Source organism: Gavialis gangeticus, unplaced genomic scaffold, assembly GCF_001723915.1.
Source record: "Gavialis gangeticus isolate Ggan-Ray unplaced genomic scaffold, GavGan_comp1, whole genome shotgun sequence".
Lineage (NCBI taxonomy): Eukaryota > Metazoa > Chordata > Crocodylia > Gavialidae > Gavialis > Gavialis gangeticus.
Genome location: NW_017729012.1, coordinates 4255265 through 4279196, shown reverse-complemented (window position 1 = coordinate 4279196; position 23932 = coordinate 4255265). Strand labels below are relative to the sequence as shown.

The 23932-nt window shown below is 48.0% G+C and overlaps 1 protein-coding gene across 10 annotated transcripts in view; it reads right to left on the bottom strand.

The window, feature by feature from the left end:
• The window catches only part of MSI2 (musashi RNA binding protein 2), a 414613-nt gene that overhangs the window by 177683 nt on the left and 212998 nt on the right, over nt 1-23932 (bottom strand). For all 10 annotated transcript variants that reach the window (XM_019511070.1, XM_019511066.1, XM_019511067.1 and 7 more), the window contains exon 6: nt 449-497. In XM_019511070.1, coding sequence (XP_019366615.1) covers nt 449-497 — 49 coding nt within the window. The remainder of the gene's footprint in view (nt 1-448; nt 498-23932) is intronic.

Sequence of the window (23932 nt, the reverse complement as noted above, 5' to 3'; positions counted from 1 at the left end):
CGTAGTAACACCCAGGAGCAGGGAGATGTGTGAGAGCACCTGACCTTTTCTTCTACCACTAACTATTATTTATTTCCTTTCTCTCCCAAACCCAGGATCGGATGCCTGACATCAGTTTTTCACCCACCAATCTCCACGGACATTACGTACCCCTGCAATCCTCTTTACCCAAGTCAAGCTGCACAGGACTCCCTTTGGGCCACCCGGACAAGACGCTATCCAACTGGCCGTAAGAGTCCTCACTGATGAGACATCCAAGCTACTCGCAGACGCACGCAAGGACCAGAGCCTGAGCACCGCTGCTATTATGGCAACTGCAGGACACAACGAACTGGCCCAAGTCCCAGCAGTCGGCATGCGGACCACTGGGTCCACCAGACCCTTGGTGCTCCGGAGTTGGCACCGGCCAGCGATAAAGCGCGACCCCTGAGCGCCGATGCTCTCTTACCTCTATGCCTGTTGGTAGTCTTGTCAAACATAAGCATGGCGTCCTCTACCTGCAAGACAGAAAGGGGAAATGTGTGTTTCAGCACATCTGCCACAAGGTTAATGAGGACACGCAAGCAAATTGAGATCTGGGGAGCTGAGGCTAAAGCAGCAGCCGCCGAAGCTCAGGTACAGAAAACCACATGGACTCGTCAGATCTCATTTCCTTTGCTTACAGTCAGCTTTTTCTTTTGGAAACCTGCTGCTTTCAACACAAAACCTGGCTGGCATTTGATCCAGAGGAGAGAAAAGTGCATGTTAAAAAGTCTTGTTGCCCTAAAAAGCACAGGCATCTAAGCAGATTTTATTTTTTCTCCACCCCCTCCTCCTCTTCTTCTAGCAGCTGGAGAAAGCGGAGCAGGGGCCCCCTCTTCATCCAGCACAGATGGGAGTCGCCAAGGCCAATCACACCCAGGGCTCCTCCAAAGGGGGTCACTGTGTTGGGACGAGGGGGTTTTAAAAAGGACATGTGGGGCAGAGAGGTATTCAAGAGGCCTTTTGAAAAGCAACTGGAGCAAAGCGGGGCTGGGTGAGGAAAGGTTTCATTCGCATCAGGTTTGGCATTTCCACTTCAGAAGAGAGAGCCGACTCCTGGCATGTACTAAAGTGCAGCAAAATTGCTTTCAAGTTTCATTACTATTTGCATGATTTATTCCACCTACGTGGAGCCTGTGCAGCCACACCTACATCTTGCACCTATTTTGATGTGATGCTCTGCTGAGAGGTCTTCCTCAGCATCCTGGATTTTAAGCTGCTGTTCAGAGCCTCCGGCAGCTTCAGCGAGACGATGCTGCACCCTGATGGAAAAATGCCTGTCGAATTTAACCTCCCTAAAGCTTGGCTTCGTTACTGGTTAGCAGGGAATTAGACGACGGTGCAAAAGGTCTCAAGAGAACAGCTCTCCTCATCGGTTCGGGGTGGTAGTTTGCTACAAAACTTTCAACCGCTGGCATCCTCCCTTTTAAATACTATGGTGCAAAGCCAAATAAGTATCATTTACCTACTCGCTTGAGGAAAGCTGACTCTGCATCGGTCGCTCTTGTATGCTTAGCACGTCAAGTGATACTCTGCATCCACCCTGCAGAGATTACTATGGCGGGGACCCAATTAGACCCTTTGTACAGGTCACTCTTGTCTGTTTTAAGTAGCCTTTGTCTTTGCTTGGCAGCAGCATCGTTTTTGGAACGGGCTTAAAAACACAGGGTGGAGACGTTTCAACTACAGTATAAAAAGGAGGGTCCAAGACTCAGTAGAAATGACAGCACGGTTAAACCTTAAACTCTCGTTTCAGATCCGGCTCCGATTTACCTGGTTTCTAGCACAGCATCGTCCAAGCCACTTAGGTCGGCAGAGCGGTATTAAAAACCACCCAACCTGGAAGAGCTTCCTTCGTTCTGCTTATGTCTTTGCCCCCGTCTTGGGTGAGATTTGCCAACGCCATCAACTCCAAACTGAATTATGGCTAGGGTCATCTCGGCCTGCTCCCATCCTCCTCCCCCTTTGAAACACCCCCCCCCAGATTTCAGCATGGCCAGAGGGTAAGCAAGGACCAGAGCCCTCGACACTCATCTGTGTCCCAGGATTCGGGTTTGCTCAGCCAATTTTTAAACTTCTTAAAGGCTTCAGCCTGATTAAGCTCTAGGTTCAGGCAGCAAGAGCCACTTCCAAAAACTGCATGGTTTTTCCCCACTTCTCTCCACCCTAAGCCGAGCATCACAGGAGCCGAGCTGTGCACTGAGCCCCCTTGAATCCCCACAGTGGTCTATCGCACGGGTTTAAAACACATCTCTCACACTGCACAAATCGTTGCCCAAACTCCCCATTGCCGCACGTAATGGGCCCTGGGGCTCACCTGCATCCTTTGAGGAGGCCCGGTCATAGCACTGTTGTCTCCTGACTCACAGACAACACTGCTAGCATGTGCGCAGTGGGACAGATCGAGCTCAGCCTTCAATCCCCGACCCAGTTAGTCATCACCACAGGATGGTTTGTGCAAGGCTCTGAATTGCCGTTCACCTCTGCTGTAAGGGAAGAGCTTCCCTCACCGCAGGGTGCATGTGCAACCACGCAAGCAGAGTGCGGCTCTTGATCTTTCTTTAGAGGCGAGACCCATGCACACGGAGGGTCTCACCTCTAGGAGCTAACCCACCACTCTTTTAGCAGAAGATTTTAGATCCACAGGGACCTAACCAGGGCTCACGGGTACGTAAGCCCAGTTTATTGTAGCAGGCTGCTTCGGCAACTAAGAGACGAGAGCTGAAGGAGCAGGTGCCCAAAGGCCATTGCTTCACGGGACTCGTGAGCAAAGGGAATGACTCAGTGCCTAACAGGAATTCAATGCACATAGTGACATGGATCCTTCTGCCCCTGGCCCTATCCTAGAAAGCAGCACTGAGCTGACTCATGTTTGCACCACGAAGCCCCCAAGCACCTTCATCTTTGCTCCTCAGCACTTTGCTGCAGGCCATGGGAACACAGCCCTTTTCTTAGAGGTGAACGGCAAAGGGGGAAAAACCCTTGCACTGCTCCTCCAAAGCCCGCACGAGAGAGGAGGATAGGCCTTGGCGTTGCACGGGGCTGCAGGAGATGTGGGCGCTCTGCCATCACCCTGCTGCATGTGGCTGGGAGCAAGCCGCATCCGCATCTCTCTGGGCTTCAGCAGCCCAGGTGTCAGAGGAGGATAACGATGCACCTTCTCTCTCCCCCTTGCACTGCAAGCTTCCCAGGGCAGGGGCTTTGCACGCGTTTCAAAAGGATCTAGTACCGCGGAGCTGCGAATGCAGCCGGGCTTCTTTATTGAACCAGGAATCAATAACAAGACTGAGCGCACGGTTGGTGGGCTGACCTGGGGGGACTTTGGTCCCGTTGGGTGGAAGCCACAAGAGTGCAGCCATCCTTGAAAGATTTGTGCTTTATCCCTCGGGAAGCAGGCATCTCAGGTTTGGATTAAGCCCAGAAGCAAAATCATAAAGGCAAGATTTAGATCTGAAATACCGCGAGGGGATAAACCAGCTCTTTGGACCGGATTTTGACCAACCTCCGGATAAAATATACCCTAAAAAAAATTTTTTTTTTAAATCAGTAGGGTGTTCTTAAGCCAGTGGGTGCCCTTTCAACAATGCCTAATTGGTTATCTTTTCTTTTTTCTAAGGTCAGAACATTTTATCTCCGTCGCTGCCCTTTCTGAGTTTACCCCACCCTGAGCTACTTTTTAGGGCAGCCATTGTAACAGAAGAATAGCCTCTTTCCTCCATAGTCCAGTGACACAATGGGACTTCTTGATACCTCCTGAATAGATAAAGTGCAATGGAGAAAGAAAAATTCTATTAACGCTTTACAAAATAAAACATCTAAGAACTGCTGAGATGGGGGAGAGCGGAGGGAAAAAAAAAAAATCAATACGGAGAAGGCTGTGCAGTTACAAAAAACTTTTCACCACTTGCAGAGGTGGGGAGCCTAAGGAGCAGGGAAAGAAACTTATTAATTCAGAAAACCCATCAATGCTACGGAAATCTGGCAGAACAGCAAGAACTGAAACTAGAAGAATTTGAATATACAAAGGGCTGAATAGAATGAAAAAAAAAAAAAAAAAAAAAAAATCGCACTGCTTCACATAAACAGCTCGTTTCTCACGGTTCTCCATGAATCAAACACAAGCGGCTTGTTTAAGTCTTCATCAAGGAGAAATAAGGGACACAGTGAAGGTACCGGGAATAAACCCTGTAGTAAGCAAGTTGATCTTGCTGTATTTCAGAGAGAGGGGGAAAAAGAAAAGAAGAGGCCCACACAAATGAAACTCAAGTAGGTTTGAATTTGGTAGCAGCGCACAATAATGATCCCCATGTTAACCCTCTGGCTCACGCCGGGGCTCCTTCTGTCATTTGGCGCTGTTAGAGAGGGCTGGATGCAGCACGTCTCCCAGGTCTTGGTTAAAACAAGCAGTCTGCATCTTCCCCTTTAAAGGAAAGGAAAATGTTTCCCTAACACGGGGCTCCCGGCTTCTAATCTTACATTTCTACGTCCTCCAAGTGCTTTATGCAGGTGAGAAAAAAGCACTCTCCCTCTTTTATTGATGGACAAATGGAAGCAGAGAGATGCAAAGACCTACCGAGGGTGAGAGGCTAACCTCTGATTTTTTCGAAGGCTGAATTTCCATTTCATTTCAAGGCAACTCATTTTGAATGACAACGTGCCACAGAAGGGCAACCTGACTCCGCTGTGATATAATTTGCTTAGGCACTGGCCTCACTTTCTACCCGGATGGTACAATGCACAGCGTAACTCCTTGGCCAGTGCATCTTAGAGGTTCCCCCTCCATGCCCAGACCGCAGAGGATCGGCCCACTCCAGCTTCCCCGTGGAGAACGTGGCGTTTTAGTCCACACTGCCGGCACAAGGGGCGTTTGTACACATACATTTTGTGCCCCGACATGCCGGCGATCCGCCGCTTCGGAACGGACTCGGTTAATCGAGCCCGCTCTGCATGCGAGCTGATGTGAACGGTGCTGCGCCGCATGCAGTTGCATAAGCACAGAAATGCACGTCTGCATGCAGCAAATGGCAGTGGTGCGCTTTTGAACCGAAACGCCTTCGATGCGTTTTAATTCAAAAGCACACCGCCACCATTTTCTCAGCACTGGTGTGCATTTCACCACTTATACAACTGCAAGCATAGCAGTTGCTTTGCAAAGTGCCCGGTGCTGCGGCACTTACATGTGTAAAAACGCTCTTGGGTTTTTAGCTCTAAAGCCACCTCGCTCGTTCCCTGCTGGGAAGTGGGAAGGTGGACATCGTATCAAGGCACCCGCTGGGCATAAAAAAAAAAATCCCTATCACCAAATCATACAAACGTCCCTACTGAAAAAGCTTTGCAACCCCATCAGAAATTAATTTCTCCCAACTCCAGGTCCGGGCGAACCTGAGAAAGCTGGTTTGGACAACAGCCCTGCTGATAATGCGGGAGCCCAGTCGGGCTGATGGGGAGGATGCTCCAGAGGTCCAAGTCGCCATGAAATTACCTCGGCTGGGGACTACTGGCTTAGCCCCTCAACTGACCTGACCTGCTGTACAGGGTCAGGCCGTGCTCCTCTTTCTCAGTGGTCACCAACCCGTGGCTTGCAGGCACCATGTTGCCTACTTCCAAGACCCTCCAATGGTGCCGACGGGCAGAGGAAATTAAAAGGTTTAAACTGAAGTTTCCAGGGCAAGGATACACTATACAGCCACCCCCACCCCGCTTAACGCCGTTTCGCTTAGCGCTATTTTGCTCTAACGCCCATTTTACATTGATACCCGATTCCACTCAGCGCTCAGCAAGTTTTGTTAGGCCACCCGCGGGCACCGTCTTGGTTGGTCAAAAGCGCTCGTGGTCGCCATCTTCGTTCGCCAATAACTTTCGGTTTCACTTAACGCTATTTCCGCTTAACGCTCGTTTTCTTTCGGGAACCGATTTAAGCGGGGGGGTTGCCTGCATTGTCCACGGCACGTTGCTTATTACTTTGGATAATTCAAAGAAGAGGGGCTTACACGAAGCCCAGCCTCTCACTGAGAGGACATGGGATGGTGGCATTACACAGTGGGACTTTACAAATCAGGACGTTCGGTAGAGGATGAAAATCCCAGAGTTTTATAAATGAAATGGTGCTGAGTCAAAACCAGTTTGGGTGCTGAACTGGCCCAAGCTGAGCTGTCTGGGGGCTGCTTGTTGGCCCTGGGGGTGGGGGGGGAAACAAATGGCTTGGCACTGGACAGATTTCAACATTACAGAGCAGGTGTCTTTGCTGGAAGGCACCCAAGAGGGGCAGGCCTGAAAAGATGAGGAGAGAAAACTCCTTCCTCTCTCCTCCAAGCATAGTAAGGACACAAGTGCAGACAGACACGTCTACACCTGCCTGCTTTGTGGGGATAGGAAGGACTTTGGTCTCCGGGCCTCCCCATCCGACCCATTTCACTGGTTGCTTTGTAGGGGGTCGGGCTCAATGATCTGCCGAGGTCCCTCCCGACCCCAGCATCTATGCCGCAGGTCCCAGCGAAGCAGCAGGAAAAACGTGGTAGCAACCGTCTCCCATAGACGGCTCGCCCCCGAATCCACCAACCAGCCAACCCGTCCCAGGGCCTTCGAAATGCTCAGCGAGAGGCCGGGTCTCTGAAAAGGCGCTTGACAATCTGAAGGGTTATATTTAAACAAAGTAGTAACATAGACAACCAAAAACAATTATCCCCACACGGCTCGATGTGGAGGCTTAAAGGAGCTGATTAATCCAAACTAATTAAGAGCATCAAATGAGAGAGTATTACAAAATGCTCGCAAGGTCTCAGCACTTAGCCAAAAAAAAAAAAAAAGCTCCATACAACTCAATAGATAATTTCAGTAATAAATGGATACTTTATAAGTCTGAAAAGGCCTCTCTTTACTTCTTAATACACCCCCCCAACACCGCCACCCAACCCAGCCCCTACACAAAACTAAAATAGGTTTCTTACATAAAGCCTAAGTAATAGGTTTTAGTTTATTTAATGTTCCTTTTCAATCCACTCAGGGCCCTGGGAAAAAGGAGGGATACACAGTTTCTTTAATCACTGTCTGTAAAGAAAGAGAGGGAAGAAGAGGAATAATAAAAAAAAAAAAAAATACTGGAGAGCCAAAGGCTTTAATAATCCTAACGGTTCCCAGGGTTATTTAAAATACATCCAACCCACTCACAAAAGAATCTACCGAGATAAATGTATTTGATTTTTCCCCACTTTAATAGCTGCATATATTTAAAGCAACAAAACTAGGGTGACCTAAATAAAATGGCTTTTAATTGTACTTTGGGAGGCTCTACATTTATTGCATTTCATTCCTCCTGTACAAGACCATGCAATAATCCTCATTCATTATTTCCCTCTTCCTCACAGGGGTTTTTAACTCCTGTCTCTTTTTTTCCACCGGGTAGGCCCAGCAGCCAAAGATCAAACTTTGCACCGGCGTATCATCCGCCGCAGCGTAACGGAGGATGGAGCCCTCCCTTCTGCAGGGGTTGGGATGCAACGTGATGGGTCTTTCTCGAGGCGTATTTTCAAAAGCTCCCAGCTTTGGCCTGACTTTGGTAATCTTGATGGGGGCAGAGCGTCTCTGGAAACATCTGGCCCCTTATCTGTTGCATCTTTCATTTCCATGATCCTGACCTGGGCGGGGGGGAGGCTGACGTAAAGGCAGTTGCAATCACTGGCGTACCACCAGTGCTAGCTTAATGTTGCCAGAAAAACTCCTGCGAGGCCTCTGCAGACTTACGCAGCTGGGGACTGCGTGGCATCCAACCATTTGAGAGCAGAGGACTGGGCTCGGGAATGACGTGAGACAAGACAACGCTCCTTCCTTCCTGAAACAGGGCCCAGCGCCCTACGACGAGTGTTGTTGAAGGCTGGGATGTTATGCAAGTCGGCCAGATGACCCGCCCGCTGCCGGTCTCTTGGGTTTCTAGGCCAACCAAATGGCAGGTATCCAATACTCTCATCCGAGTTTTATTTCTTCTCTCCTGCCAAAAAGAGCTGCGAGACGCAGATGAAGAAATCCGCCTCTGTGCCTGGCCAAACCCAGCTCTCTCCCGTCTCGCCCAAGCATCCACCACCAACCTCCAATGTGGACATGACTTCAGGCACGCGAGCTCTTATGGAGAATGGGCAATAGTGGGGACGAGGCGACTGCAACTGTACTTGAAGTTGAGCAAGTGCTTAACACGCAACGGGAAGCTGAGAGTGGACTGGCAAGGTGAGCAGGAGCCCCCGAGCAGGATGCACATTTCCATCAGTGGTGGAAGAAGACGGGGAAGTGCCTTGCTGGATGGAAATCACACAGCAAGTCGGAGACAGTGCCTCGACGATACCAGCCGTTCATCCAGGGTAGAAGCTGGGGCGGTTTGGCTGCGTTTACATGGTTTCCACACAACTGAATTTAACAACTGCTGCCCTTTTGAAACGTATGGATGAGTGTCCATAGCCTGAGTCCCCGTGGTACATATTGCTGGGAAGAAGTTGCCATATTGCGCCGCAGACGTAGACGCATTTCAGCGGGCGCTGCGGGGGACATGTGAAGCAATCCGGGAACACAGCTCTATAAAGCATAATGCAAGCCTTTCAAAATGAAAGGTGCTACACAGATGTTAAGCATGTACCTTCAATATCTTAATTACTGTTATAATTTCCTTGTGTAGATTTTTACAGAGTGAATGAGGCTGTGAATATGATGAGAAAGCATTATCCAAAGTCAGAAATCTACATTTTGAATAAGTGTGGGAGAAAACAGGAGGCTGGAAATATGATCTAGATTCATACTCACACCGTACATAATACAGGCGATTCTGTATTTCCCATGTTTTGATTATCCTTTCTCATTATAGTCTTCATCTCATCAACTATTAAAATCTGCACGAGGAAATTATACAGGTTCATAAAAGTAATACAGGAATACACAGGAAGCTCTTACGTCTACGCCTCGGGTCATGGCTTTGAGAAACATGCCCCAATTTCAAACTGGAGTGGCCAGCGCATCCAATCCACATCGAGAACGTATAAATATGTCTTTCTTCACGTTTATTTCTGCATCAACACGTCGGAGATTAAGATCTCTTTCAGGGCGAGCACTGTCACTCTGATTTAGTGCAATGTTTTTCATTTGTTCAAGGTAAAGAGGAATTAGGCCAGACAAATGAAATAATGCACTATAATCTAACGTTTTGGCAATTCAGATTAGGCCCAGGGAGAAAGGGAAATTAAACAGGGATGACAGTCAACAGCACACATCTGGGTTGTGATTTTCTCTCTCCTCCCCATCTGCAAACTTTACGGCTCTATCCAGTCTTTAGCTCTTTGCTGAAAAGTGTTCTGGGTACTCTGGCCTAATTCCTCAAATTATTTATACACGTTGCACAACTCATACAATATTTTGCTTTCTGAAGCAGAAAAACCTCTTAGCCGCTAGTAAACTGTCAGGTGCTATTATTTTAAATACCCCAGTGAAATCTAAGAGCCAGCAATGCGCTCCTGCAGATTTACTAGCTTCCCCCACCTAAATTAACAAAGACAAATGCATGTGGTATGCCAGACAGTCGGGTGGGGGAGGGAATTGCTCCCCCATATCAAGCCTCTGGGTTTGATTACAATGAAATTAAAACAAAGCACCAAATCTTTTACCCTTTTCTGCCCTTGCTCTCCCTCCTCAAACTCCCCTACACAGCTTTTTCCCCCTGTTCCACACACTTCAAGGGACGTTCACGTATTATCGAATCCTCTCAAAGTTGGGTGAATCCCTTAAATTGCTGGCCTTGTCTACCATGGGCTTTAATCAGAAAGCCTGTCTATGCTGTTGACTTACTGTGCTAAGGAGCAGTGCCCCCCGATATACCACGCTGCCCTGACCAGGCTCACTTACCACATGGGAAATCAAGTGGTGCTGGGGGCAAGACGGCATGGTGTGACACGGTTACGTGGTTTCTGGGTTGGGAGGTAGCCTTCATGGAGCAGCGTGGGACAGTTGTGAGCCTGGCACAAGGCGCCTGCAATGTATGCATGCCCTGAGTTTGGAAATGGAGTTTAAAACAGGGGCACTGGCTCCTAATGAGGTTAGGACGATAAGTGCAGCTGGGTCAAGACAGACCATGTTTCATCAGTGGACAAGCTTAGCCGGGGAGCAAGAACAGCATTTCCAAACCATGGTGGTAACGAAGACCTCTGCACTGCAGCGATGCCCACAAGGGCAGACTCTGCCAATGAATAGTTTGGTCCTCACCCCCTATGGACGCACGGATTAAGAGCCCCAATGTGGATGGGGACCTTTCGCATTAGGGCCCTAATTCAGCAAGATACTAAGCCATCCCTAACTTGAAGCACATGAGTACCCCCATTGATGAGATTATTCGAAGTGGCTGTAAAATGGGTACTATCTTGGCTAAAAGAGGGATTGAACCCAAGACTCCAGAGCTGAAGGTATAAGCGGCTCCATTGTAACCTAAAAAAAGAAGGCTCGCTAGCCAGGCTGCAATATATTCACATTCTCTATAGCTCAGGCAGAGAGAGACCTATAACATACACTCCCCAGTGGGTTATAGATATGCACTTAAGTCCCTCACCGAGAGCTTCCCAGTGCATCACAATGATGGCTTACCAACCAGGGGCTAAGACATTATGTTCCATGATAATAATCAATGCCGTACTGTGCAAGAACAAATTCCAGTGCCAGTAATTTTTCCCCCCAGCAGTCAAGTCTTTAAAAAGTCTTCTTTAGCAATTACAGCTAATAAAACTACAATTTTATTCAACACACACATATCATTGTAACTAATTTTGCTCCATCAGGGCTGAAATTAAAACAGTCGCTCAATCACGTTAATCTCAGAGCTCGCTCACCAGCCGTGACATGGCAAGGAGCGCCCCAAACGCTTGCCAACGAGCGCGGCGGCTACTCCTGGACTTCGAAGGCCCGCGCACAAGTCAGCGCGTTGTTCGACTTTTAACGTGCCAGGTACGGCAGGAAAGCAAGGCGCCAATGCCGGCTCTGGGGCTGCACCTTTGAAGATGAGTAATAACATTACTCTGGTTGACCCTGAGATCACATGCAGAAAGGTTTTCAGGGTCTACTGAATCCTACTGCCCCTCTGCCACGCTAAGTCATGCAGCTAATAGGAGCCCACAGGTTGCTTCCTGGCACCAGCAACGCTTTACAGCCACTTTCGCCACAACCTGATCCCTGGGGGTAAAAGCCTTTTCCTGCCTGCAGTGTTGCTTATGGCTCAGTACTACTGAGTCTTCCTAACAGCTGAGTGCAAGTCCTAACGGGTGGGCAGGATACAGTGAGATGCAACAGTGCCCCGAATAACACCCAGGCTCGGCTGTCTCTAAGGAAAGCCGTGGGACCAAGCGTGCTACATCTGCCAGGACTTCCAACTTCTCCAGCATCTGCAGCAGACACAAAAATATAAGAGAATACGAAAGCCACTGAAGCACCCTCCTGACGAAAAGTCCTCGTCCTTCTATATGACCGGGTACCTCCGCTACTTCCCATAATATCTGATGTCCTCACAATCTGCAATGCTTTCATCCTCCTTAAGGCAAAGTGCTGCTATGTGGAGAACCTTGCCACAGAGAAAGAGGGGTTATGTCCTCGTGGCAGTTACCTGCACTTTAATGCACTCCTCCTGGCTCAAGAAGAGCAGCCACTGGAATTGCAGCTGTTCCAGCTGTGCTGGCATCTGCACGAGGCTGTCCCCATGTCCCTCTGCTGGGCTAGGCAGCTTGGGTTAGAAGTGCCTGCGCATTCGGGTTGAGGGGTTTGGTTTTGTCCATGCAAGACGAACTATAACTCAACTCAACCCTGCATGGAGGAGACAGCCGTATGCACCTTGCCCGGGGTCACATAGGAAGTCTGCAGAAGAGCAGGGGATTGCAACTTGGGTGTCCCAAACACCAGACTAGCCCCTTGGACCCTGCACCATCTGTCCTCTTGGTTTCCATCACAGCAGATATCTGCTGCCCAGCATACCCAGCATGAAACACTGCAGGCCGCCTCCTAGAGAGGCTGTGTTGTTTTAAAGACATGATTTAACGTAACAGAGCAAGGACACAGAACAGGCATCCCCACTCGTCTCTTGATCTGATGGCACATGATCCACGTGTTTACGTGCAGCTGTAGTCTTAGATTAACAGAATGCAAGTGTGAACGACAGCAGGGCTGCTGCAATGCAACCCCAGGCCAAAAACCTCTGCCCTTAGAAGTGTTTTGTGGGATCAAAGCGGGTCCATGTGAAGGGATCTGTTTAGAAGCAACTTTTAAATACACTAAGTTTCAAATGTTCTTGGCTGCTTAATACGGCCAAATATGCAAGGAAGGGAAGAGGCTGATCTCAGTAGTGCGGCTGCAAGCTCGGATTTATTATGAGCATAATCTAGTACGAATCCTGCACTGGAGGATCCCGGAGCTCTTTCTGCAGATGCTAAACTCGCTCTGCATCAACCCATCTGGATGTGCATTTCACCCATTGAACAGGTGGAGAAACTAAGCTACAGATACTTTTAATGACAATGCACATGGTTACAATCTCATCAAGCCTGGACCTTGAATGCCCAGCTCTCCTGTGTCATCAGAGGAGTCGTTTCTCGCATGCTTAGGTTTCGAGTCATATAATCAAGGTATTCCCCATCAACACACGCGCATGGACACACCACTCTCTGAGTAATAGTCACATGTCATTTTAAACCAGTTGTCCCCAACAATTCAAGAACTCTTCATAAATAACTTGCCCCATCCTCCGGCCAGTTCTACACATGAATGAAAAAAAAAGGATCCGCAATTGTCCTCCATTAATTGGCCGTTCCCAGTATTGCCACTTCAAGCATGCAAAAAAAAATCACGAGTCAGGCACAAGAAATCTTGAGGGTTTATTTAAAATATCATGATTTTAAAAACACTGGGGTCCTGTTTCATTTCCATAAGGACATTTGGGAAATAGGTTTTACATTTTGCAGACTTACTTTCCGTCATGATGAGGCGGCCTAGGAACTTAGCCCTTTTTTAATAAAAGCTGAGAGTCTCAAGTAATCGCATCAGTCAGCCAACTGAAGCTTTAAGAAGAGCACCAGGCAGCATGAGACTTACAGGAGAAATGCAAAAGCTGGCAACCAGTTTATCCCAGTACAGTACTAACAATCTGTGACTTACCCTCCCGGATAAATACAGTCTCACCTAGGCCAGCTGTCCCAGCTAGAATTAAAATGTTCTGCTGTCCAGTATAAAGCCTTAACAGTACCACGTGGTGAGTAAGGAAAAGCAGGTTTTGGGGAGGGGGGTGTTTGTACTTTTTTTTTTTTAAACTTTCCACTACAAACTTTGAGGCAATGCCACCGCCAGGGTACTGGGGAGAACATTGCTCCTTCAGCATTTTAGCAAGCCAGGTGCAAGGCAGTTTGCGATTTTACTTTCATGGAACATTAGCTGCCGTCAGCAGAAATAATTCTTTTTCCCTTCACACTGCTCGTTTGCATATTACGGCCATATTAAGGCAGAGGAGTCGCAATCTGTTTTCTTTTCCAAACAATACTTAAGATGTATTGCCTGTTAGGCCTGGTCCGCCCAGATTCTGCGCTGGGGTGTAGCTCCGCGGATGCAAAAATAGTTATAGCAATACGCGCGCTGGTAGGGCTGCATTCATTCTCGTGGTGGCACCGCTTTGGCTGTTATCTGCACAGTGCAAGCAAGACAGCTGGTGCGTGTGGACAAGGCCCTGTGGTTTTCTTTAAGGAAAAAAAAAAAAAAGACATTTTCTGCAGGATAAAGCTCAGCTCTGCAGGTCCCACTGTTTGAAAACACTAGGCTGCAATAAAGAGGCCATCGCTGTTTAGCATGATACTGTAATTAAGCTAAACTCAGCTCGGTCCACTTTGCTGTGCTGCAGGGAGAGGGAGCCAGCCCAGGCCAAAAAGGCACTAGACATTTTCCACCCAGATAGTTTCGACTTTCGGACGGCAACAGACCTTCGGAATTTGTAGTGTGAATGAATACTGAGAGGTTTAATGACTGCCTTGGTGCAGAGCAGCTTGGTAGCCTCGTTGTTATGAATTGTAAACCAAGTGCATGCAGACAGGCACGGCCCTGCATCGTGGCTCTGCCCTGGCCCCATGCCATCACTGCCTGGCCTCAGCCGCCCTCCCAACTCCCGGGCGCTGGTCCCCAGCCCATCTGCCTGGCTGAGTGCACCCTGCCACAGGGGTCCTGGAGACCCTGCCCACCTGCTCCTCCTGGTGCCCCTGGCAGTGGGTGCAGGATGGGCGGGTTGGGGTGCCCACATAGTGGGGCCAGGTCCAAAAAGAGCTGCCACTGCGGGGGCTGCCAGGAAAGCAGAGTCCGGCTGCTGTGCCACCTTAGCCCTGCCGCAGGGCTGCAGGCAGAGGGACCAGCCACACACACCACAGCCTAGGCTGCCCCCCACACCTGGGCCAGGCAAGATGGAGGGACCCACAGCAAGCCAAATAAAATCCCTCGCTGGGCTGAATCCGGCCTGTGGGCTGTATGTTGCCCACTCCCGCCCTAACTCCTAGACATGTCTCATTGGGAGATCTCAGAGTGCTTTAAAAAGGAAGTCAGCAGAAGCAGACCCATTTTACAGGTGGGAAAATGGAGGCATAAAGAGGCGAAGTGACTTGCCCAAAGTTATCCAGCAGGACGCTGGCAGAAACAGGAAGAAAACCCACGTCCCCTGAGCTTCAGCCTAATGCATCATCTCCTAGACCACACTGCCCCCTCTGCACATCCCTGTCTCCTACCTCTTCTGCCAGGTTTTTTGATGGGAACATAGCCATGCGACAAGTCATACAGCACTACAAAGGTTGCCATGCTCCTGCTTGTCACCGCCCAGCAGTGCCACAGAACTCGGTCGAGACCTGCACTCACAGACAAGGGAGTAAGAAGAGATTTCGGTCTCCTGGGTCAACAGGGTCCCTGGTCTCTGCTCCTGAGACCATCCATAAGGTCACGTGAGAGCCAGAGCTGCAAGCTGGCAAAGCCCACTAAGCTAATGGGGTTCTGATGAAGCGATACCACAGCACCTTCTTGAGTCCACTGGGTCCTACCCTGACCCACTCCACTCATTTCACCCAGGCGGTCAAATACCGAGAGCACGAGCCCAGTCTCTTTAATGACCTACGCTCGATTCAAACTGATGACCTAACACCAAAGTCCTCTCGGTCTTCTATTACCAGCCCTTGAGGACAGCCCGTCCCCTGTCTCAGGCTGCATGGTTTGGAGATTTTTTGCTTTTTAAGCTATGCTAGACACGTCGAGTTTTAAATTATTTTCAAAATGGAGACGAAGAAGAGGCAGAAAGATGAATTCTGCTCTGACAATTTACTGGGAAGAGCCAGGGAAATTATGCAATGGGGCTGTGCTAACTGGTGGGCTGGCACGTCAATAAATGCAGCACCTTGCAGGCTCGAGGGGAAGTCACGGGGCGATCGGATGAGGCTTTCAGGCTGTGCCAGTCTCGGAAATTAGGCTGACGTGGACCTGCCAGAGCTGATCCCACCTGCGAGGTCTTAGCTACCAGCTCACACTGCAGCGAGGGTGCTGTTCAATGGCTCTAGCGAGGCCCATTTCTGTGCCCAGCGTGACCACTGAATTGCATGACTTTGGGCAAGTCCCAGTCTTCCAGGAGAGAGCGATACTTAGGATGAATAATACAGCCTCTCTCAAATTAGAGGCAGTTTCACATGTTTGCGAAGCACTTTCGGTTCTTTGGATGAAGTGAGCTAGGGAATCTTTTTCTCCCTAAATAATCTGGTATTCTCCCAGTGATGGAGCAATGCAGCCGGAGCAGCTGTCTTGTTTGCTATAAACAAACATGCCATTAACTTGATGCAAAGCAAAGAAGAGACCCATTAAAGGCCATGTACCAGAGGGAGTGTCAAAAATCCTCCCTCTGCATCCAAAAAGGGGGGATGCCAAAGTGATAGACTGCCCACACTCACGCACCAGCCCCAGTTCGGGAAAGCCGTCTTAACTAAAGGATGTTTAAGCTCGTCTCTGCTTTAAGCACGTGTTTAGGTCCCATCAGGGCCTTCCTAAATAGACATGCTTTGGCAAGGAAAACAATGAGATGCAATGGGAATGGGAACCACTGGTCAACCCATAACCCCCTAAAACATGCAGCGATGCCAACTCTCGCAAACTTATCAGGAGACTTGCAATTTCTACGTCAAATTAAGTCTAACTCATGTTCTCGTGGCAGAACTCTGAAATCTCAGGATTTTTTCTGTAGAACAGCACCGAATAGCTAAGTCTGTGGAGGGAAGGGGTGGGAGGCAGATCGAGGCCCCCTAGGTGAGGGAGAGAGTGGGGCAGGGGCAGGTGATGGGGTGAATGGGGCCCTGGGGCTGGGGTGGGTCATGTGACAGAGCCATGGGTGGCTTGTCCAGGCCACACCCCCAGGGGAGGCATGGGGGGGCCACATGTCCCCTAGGTTTGTGTGCAGGGCAGAGGTGGGCTGCCTCCTGTGGGCTGGGGCTCTGCGCCCTGCTGCCTTTGCCTCAGGAGCCACACGACCCCATGTTGTGCCTCCCACCACCAGGCAGGCAGGGGATGTGCAGCATGGCCAGCATGTGGCAACCAGGGCAAAGGCAGCAGGGCATAGAGTCCCAGCCTGCAGTGGGCAGCCCATCTCTGGGGCATGGGGGGCACATGCCCCCCATATCTATGCATGGGGTGAAGGCAGGCTTCCCATGGCTCTCACATGACCCACCCCAAGCCCCAGAGCCCCAATCACCCCAGCCCCTGCGCCACTCCCTCCTTCACTATGGGAAGCTCAATCTGCCCCCCACTCTCCTTCCCTCTCCCCCTGCCCCTTCCCTCCACAGACTTACTTGCTCGGTGCTGTGTGTCTGTGTGCCTGCCCCTCACCCCCAAGCCAAAACCCCCCCCAGCCCTGCTGCTGCCCCTCCCTCCTGACCCACAGTGCCCCGCATCCTGCCAGGTATACGGGGACCAACCCCCTAGGCTCCAAACCCCACATGCACCCCCACGCCTTCATAAATAACACACACACACACACACCCCACCCCCACCCATACAAAGCTGTACCTGCATAATTTTGAGGTAGTAATACAGTTTTTGTATAAATCTGACCTATTAGAAGTTAAGTGGCTAATAGGTTTTATAAACCAATGGTCAATATATCTGCATATCGGTTTATACTTCCAAAACAGCATCTTATGATGCTGTTATGATGACCAAATCTCTTAATTTTTTAAGAGTTTGTCTCTTGATTTTTGACTCGCTGGGGTTGGCAATACTGCACATGGTGCGTGCTGTGTTACCGTATCATACTAGCCAGCGAAGAACAATGAGCTGATCTTCATCCAGTTGCGAGACGTCTAGAAAAATACACGCACCACCAGCAGTGTGTACAAACACTCAACAGAAAATTACAGACTTTGCTCATCTACTAAACGAACCATACTAGCCCTATAGGTTTTAACGTGATGCCCCTAAGACATATGGCAGCACAGAACGGAGCTTGTTTTGTCAGGAAGAAAGCAGCCTGGTTAAAGCTGCATGGAAAGGAAATGGAGCAAAACTCAAAACCCCCACGTGCCTTTGTGGTGCCGTCTCAGCATAGGACAGACGCAGGTAAGTAGATCTGATTAGGAGACATCCGGAGCAAAGTAACAGGATAGAGTTTAAAGACTTTCCCACTGCCCCTTTGTAAATACCTGCTGAGTAAGTGTGAAGATAAGACAAGTATTACATTACTATGGTTCTTGGTGCATGAAGGGCTTTTTTATTGCACAGAGTTTAAAAAAAAAAGAATATGAACAATTGCTATAGTCAGCTTCAGAAAAAGCCTCAGCTGCGGAATGAAACCCTGTCGTTTATTAGCAAAGAAAAACTCATCTAAGTTTCCCTCGGCTGTAATGAAAAGAAGTTTCATTTTATTTCCTGCTCGATCCCTTTTTGTTCCTTTCATATACTGACTTGCATATTAAATGCTATTTTTTCTGAGCCATATTTTCTAGGCAGACAAAAAAAAACAAAGAAGAAAGAAAAATCAAGGGTGGTTTGTATCTATGAGTTCAAGGTTGGTTTGTTTGGTTATTTTTAATTTATGGAAAATATTCTTAATCTACAACTGAAGTTTTTGGGGGGGTTTTGAAGCAGGTGTTGCGTCTCGCGGTGCTGCTGGAAGGTGATGCACTGGTATCTCTGGAGTCTGAAGCCTCCTCTTTAGCCACAGAGTAAATGCAGCACAGCACAGCAGGGCAAAATTCTGCACCCCGCTATGCCAGGTCACTTCAAAGACAAGTGCCCTTGGCTTCTGTGTGGGGGGGGGGAGGGGAGGGGGCTGCTAACAAGGGGCAAATTTGTGCCAGCTGGCAGCATGGTTTATGTGATGAGAACTTAACTGAGACCCAACTCATGACACCTATTATTTATGGCTTGTATTAGGAGAGTGCCTCCCTTGTTCACTGCATGCTCCCTGCTCCAAAGAGCTGATGGTCTGAATGCACAGAGAGCTGCCGGGACAGGCCCAAGGTCACAGAGCCGGTCTGTGACGGATCCCATCCCCTGACTTGCAGTCCAAGACCCTAGTGCTTCCTCAATGCATCAGAAATGAGTCAGGAACCCAGAGACCTTCTGAGTCACAATGAACTAAAGCTAATGCTCCTAAGTCACTTCGGCACTAGAGTCATTCCCACTTCCAATTCAGGATCAGAAGTTAGGAGACAGCATCAGCACTTGCCTTTGAATTCTTTCCCTTGCGGTTTTAGGTCAGACCACCAACGATTTTCTGACAATTTAAGAGAGGTTAATGAAATAAAGAACCAAGAGGGAGCGTTTGCGGGGAACCCTCCTATAAACCTAGGCACCACCGACGACAACAATCGCAGCAGCCGTCACTTATAATGATTAATGCTAATAATAAATAATCAGTGATGAATAATGCATCGCCATTATATTGTGGCCCTTCTTCTACCATGTTTTAGAGGGAGAATCGCTGGGCAGGGGATGCTGTTGCGATCATTTAATTTGTAGTTTGCTCTCTTTCTTTATAACCTACGGCGACAGGAATCTGGCTGAATACTTAGCTGGCACACTCAAGTTCCCATCCGAGATCGACAACATATGAAAGGTCTATCTGTTTTAAGAAAACTTTGATTTCATTATCATCTTCAACTCCACCCTTTGTGCCTCCTTGCTGGTCTAATTTCTAGGGATGCAATAATAAATTCGAGGCAAAACAATTCACCTAGGAGAACAGGCTATTAAGGTTAAATACAATATTAAAACGAAAGCAATTAGTGCTCCTGGATGGGGTATGCCATGCATCCTCTAACACCTTAGCTTAATGGGGTGCCCATTCAAGCACTTGTCTAATGTGAGCGTGTCCTGCTGTGCCCAGGTGTCATATTGTTTTGAGAGAGCTTTAATGTCCATGAACTGCACTTATTGGTGGGTAAATTGAGTTTTTACACATGTCAACAATGGAAGTGCTCATCATTTTGACAGATACTTAACTATTCATTTGAAAACAAGAAAGGCAACAAGCTTCAGCTGTATTTTTTAATTACCCTTGGATAGCACTGGGATTACATGGGCATAATCATGGTATTTAGATTTTTTTTTATTTTAAATTTAAGGCCCTACGGCAGAAGGAGCAATATTGTTTTTGCTCCAGGTTTCAGTCATTCAGCTTCCCGTAGCTATTTAAGCCCAGCCATCGATTTGGGTGCAGAAGGAACGATTTTCTTTTGGTTTATAAATAAAGAAGATACATTCACAGAGAGACGTCTTCCCACAAAGGAGTTTTTGGATGTGGGCAAAGGTTTAACTTAGGATACAAAGGTAAGATGATCACACTCCACACACTTGATGAGACACTGGAAAAGCTGGGGTGCTGGTTGTTTCCATGAAGCTGGCGGTATAAAGAAAGGTCTCTGCAGGGAAATTTAAGTGAACACATGGCATGGAAGAAATAGCGAGAGACAGGTAAGTTAAGCAAGAAAGGTTTATCCTTTAAAAGAATAATAGCCCCTTTCAAAAAACTGCATCTGGTGCCCAGCGCTCTGGTGACTAGTGAAGAGTGGCCATGAGCTCCATCATAGTTTCAGGGATACCGCTTGCAAATAAAGACTTTTTTTTTGTGCAACCATCTAGTTGCTCTAATAAAAGATATGGTCTCTACCACGAGTTCTGAATACTATCATAGCTTGCCTTTCTGTAGCCTGTTTTTTTGCATGGTGAAGAGCTAGACTTCACTAGGTGCTAAACCTTTCTTCCAGGTGCGGAAACTGAGGCTCCATGGTCACGGTGACTCACAATTCATCCAGACGCCCGCTCACCACTAGACAGTGGACCTTGATTACTGGACTGACGTCACAGAAAGGTTTAATGGCAATGACAGTTCATCTTAATTAACACTTGTATCCTTGGAAGGAGGAAATAAAGGGGGGCGGGGGGCTATTTTTGACGCTAAGCTGCAGAACGTACGTTTACAACAGCATGCCATAGGTGTCCTGCTTTCCTGTTGCACATGCACGCGCGTACTTGTTGTGTTTTTATTTCCAGGAGCCCCAGGTCATGCAAACTCAATCCGAACGTATCGTTTCCAGGAAATCAACTGGTCGCTGCCTTCCAACTCCTGACTGAGAGGAAGCGGGGCATGACGGACGGAGACAACCATCCAGACAGGCACGGCTCTCGTGCACCCCTTTTACAGCAGCAGGACACAGCCACTCTTTCAGCAGGAACCGGTTAATGCCGAAGCGCCGCATCGAGCACAACACCTGAGCAAAACCCCCATCCCCCCCTTTTTAACTGAGCAGTTCATGGGTCAAGTTCTTGCAGCTCTCTGGCTTGTCAAAACAATTAAGCCATTTAAGGGGTTATAAGTATAGATGTGAAATAAAATCTGGATAGTAATGAGATTATCCTGACACTGACTGGTTTAAATCATTCACCCTGAGTCACCAGTGCATTAAGGAGGGAAGGGAAGGGAAAAAAAGAACTGTGCTTCCAACCTAATTGCAGAGATGTGCGTGTAATTATGCAGCACTGGGAAAACAGTGGTTAAAAGTGTTCCTACCTTTCCATTCCTTTTTCTCTTGCAAAACCCAGAGAATAAAAACACCTCCAATTTCTTTCTCTAAAAGTGGCTGGTAGCTGGTTTAGGCTTTGGGGGGGGGGGGGGTTGGGTTTTTTTTTTTTTTTACATTCTGTTTTAAACCTTCTACCTTCAAACCCAAACCATATCTGCTTTTTTTTTGGCCAAAAGCTATTTTAATGGATTATGTCCCGGTGATGAATCTTGCTTAAAAATGATACAAAAAAGCCTCGAATCATGGCAAGCGGGCTCCGTAAATCAAACAAACTGCGGAGACGGGTGAAGGGAGGATTTTGGTGTTAAGAAGGTGGTGACGGGTCCATGCATCAATCCTGAATGATTGACAAGATGTCCCCCTGATATATATATTTTTTTTTAAACCCTGCTTCACTGACTGCACTTTATTATGCTAGAATAACACAAGATACAATAATTAAGCGCCGATCTCAGTGGATTGTTCACAATGATAATTCCACCTTTGTAATTCAGCTTCAAATAAACCCCTTTTGTTCTGTCTTATTACACAGATTCTAGTATCATTCAAGTATATTAACTGTAGCCTATTACTGTCACACAAAAATGCTCCCTGAGCCATAGCAAAAGACTCCCCAGACAAAACTTTATGTCATGTTAATCCAAGCTTTAATAACTATGAGGATATATAACTGTATTCTAATTGTGCTTTGTGTTTCCGCATACAAAAAACAGAAGATATCAAAAGTGACAGAGGCAGCTTTCTTCAAACAAAAAAACCATCAGCCCCTCGTTCCGGGGGCTTGGGAGACCGCAGCAAGGCAACAGATTTTCCTGTAGGATAATGGGGATAAAAAAGGGAGGGGGGGTGGATGCACGGCTCCTGCCAAACCATGGCTCACACTGATTTGAGCGCCAGGCAGGGAGAGGCATGGTGCGGAGCGCCACTGCCACTGTTGCAACAGGAATTAATACCCACGCAAACAGCACGTGGACAGGGATAATCAGCGTTACAGAAACCACGCGTATCTGATTCTGGAGCGCCTGCTGAAAGCAGTGTATGATAAAGGATTGTAATAAGGCAGGCTGTGCATTCGGTGACCAGTGCTTCCAAAAAAAGCCCCAAATATTTAAGAAATGTCAAGTGTAAGCTGGTAAGAGGGGCAGAGAGCGCCAAGAGGGCGAAGGGCGGTGGGCTGCTCCATCCCAGCTAGTTCATCTGCCTGCGAGGCGGTGCAAAAACGCTCTTCTCTACGCGGCTAGCACTGGAGCCAATCTAGATCTGCATCATCTCAGAAATGAGGGTTTTACCCCTTGCACTAGTGTGTGCCTTACAGTTAGAGCCATGCAGATGGATACAGGCTGGGGACACGGAGCTCGTTTGAGTTGAATGAGGTGGTAGTGCTTCCTCCACATGGTTTCAACGGCCTGTTTCACTCTTAGTTACCACTGGCATTTCCCTGAGAGTCTGCCCAAACCCGCTCTATCCATGTCATCCTCATATCCTTCTGTTTCAGCACAGGTCTGAGTCAATCCAATATAAAATGGACAAGCCACGTAGAGGAAGGGCGAGGAAACTGAGGCACTTGAAGGTGAAGACACTAGCCTGACTTCACGCAGAAGACCAGAAACAGGAATAAAACCCAGCTGCTGTGGATCTGGATGCAATACGGCATCTCCTGGATCACACCAGTTCCCCGACAACTTGGCCCTCCCTGAGGATGCTGAGGATATCCGCTAAACCAGCCCATAGAGCTTTTAATTCAATTGCATACAGACCAGTTTTCTCCCGCTGTATATAAAAGACATAAAAGATCTAGCACCCTTCCAAAATTAATTGCATTGTTTCTTCTCTCCCATATAGCTCAGCAAGAGCTGGGGAGATCTGTTTAGAAACAAAATACCAGCGACAAAGGTTTGATTTCCTCTTCGCTCCTCATGGGCCCCCCAGGCACTTTCCCAATGCATTCATGCCAGTGAGTAAATAGCTAATGGAAAATAAATATATTACATTATTTACTCGTTACTGATTAATGCCACTTTATCACCATAAAGGCTCACTTTGTAATGTTCCATAAATGGGCTCCATATTTTAGGTAAGGATTACTGACAACCCAAATAAGATGCTGCATTGCTCCTCATAAAAGCGCTGCGCCGAAATACAAAACGCCTTGTTAAAGCGGGCAAAATTATTATCCAGCAGGAAACATCCTTTCCAGTTTTCACTGTCTCGACGCCACTGGAACCTACAAAAGCCAACTTGCTTTTTTATAATATTTTTACACCGTGCTAGATTGACTTTATCTCCAGCAAATGACCACATAAACACCGTATGTATACAGATGTTATTTATGGGTCCCTCTTTCTCAGATATTGCGAGGGAAGCCTTATCTGCCGTTAGCACAGGCGAGAGGAGTTTGCTGCTGCAGGGCTGCGTGGCTTTCAGGTCAGCCACAGGGTATGGCTGAAGTTATTGGGCGCTCACCTTCTGCAAAGGGCCCTTGCCCTTTTAAGAGGGCAGGACGATCCCAGGGATCCTGATTTTCTCTGATTTAAAGAAAAACCCCAATGATCCATTAAAAAAAAAGTAACCCCAAACCCACATTTTTCCATGATTAAAATGAAACACCACTAACAGATAGATAGATAGATAGATAGTAATGTTTCATTTTATTCATGGAAAAATGTGGATTTGGGGTTACTTTTTTTAAACCAAAAATTGGGGGGGTTTTTTAATCAGAGAAAACCAGGATCCCTGATGGTCACGCACCAGCTTTGGGAGAGTGCTGTCGCCCTCCAGTGGCCGGTACGCAGCGGAGCTAGGAGACTTTTGTCCAAAACGATTTAAAA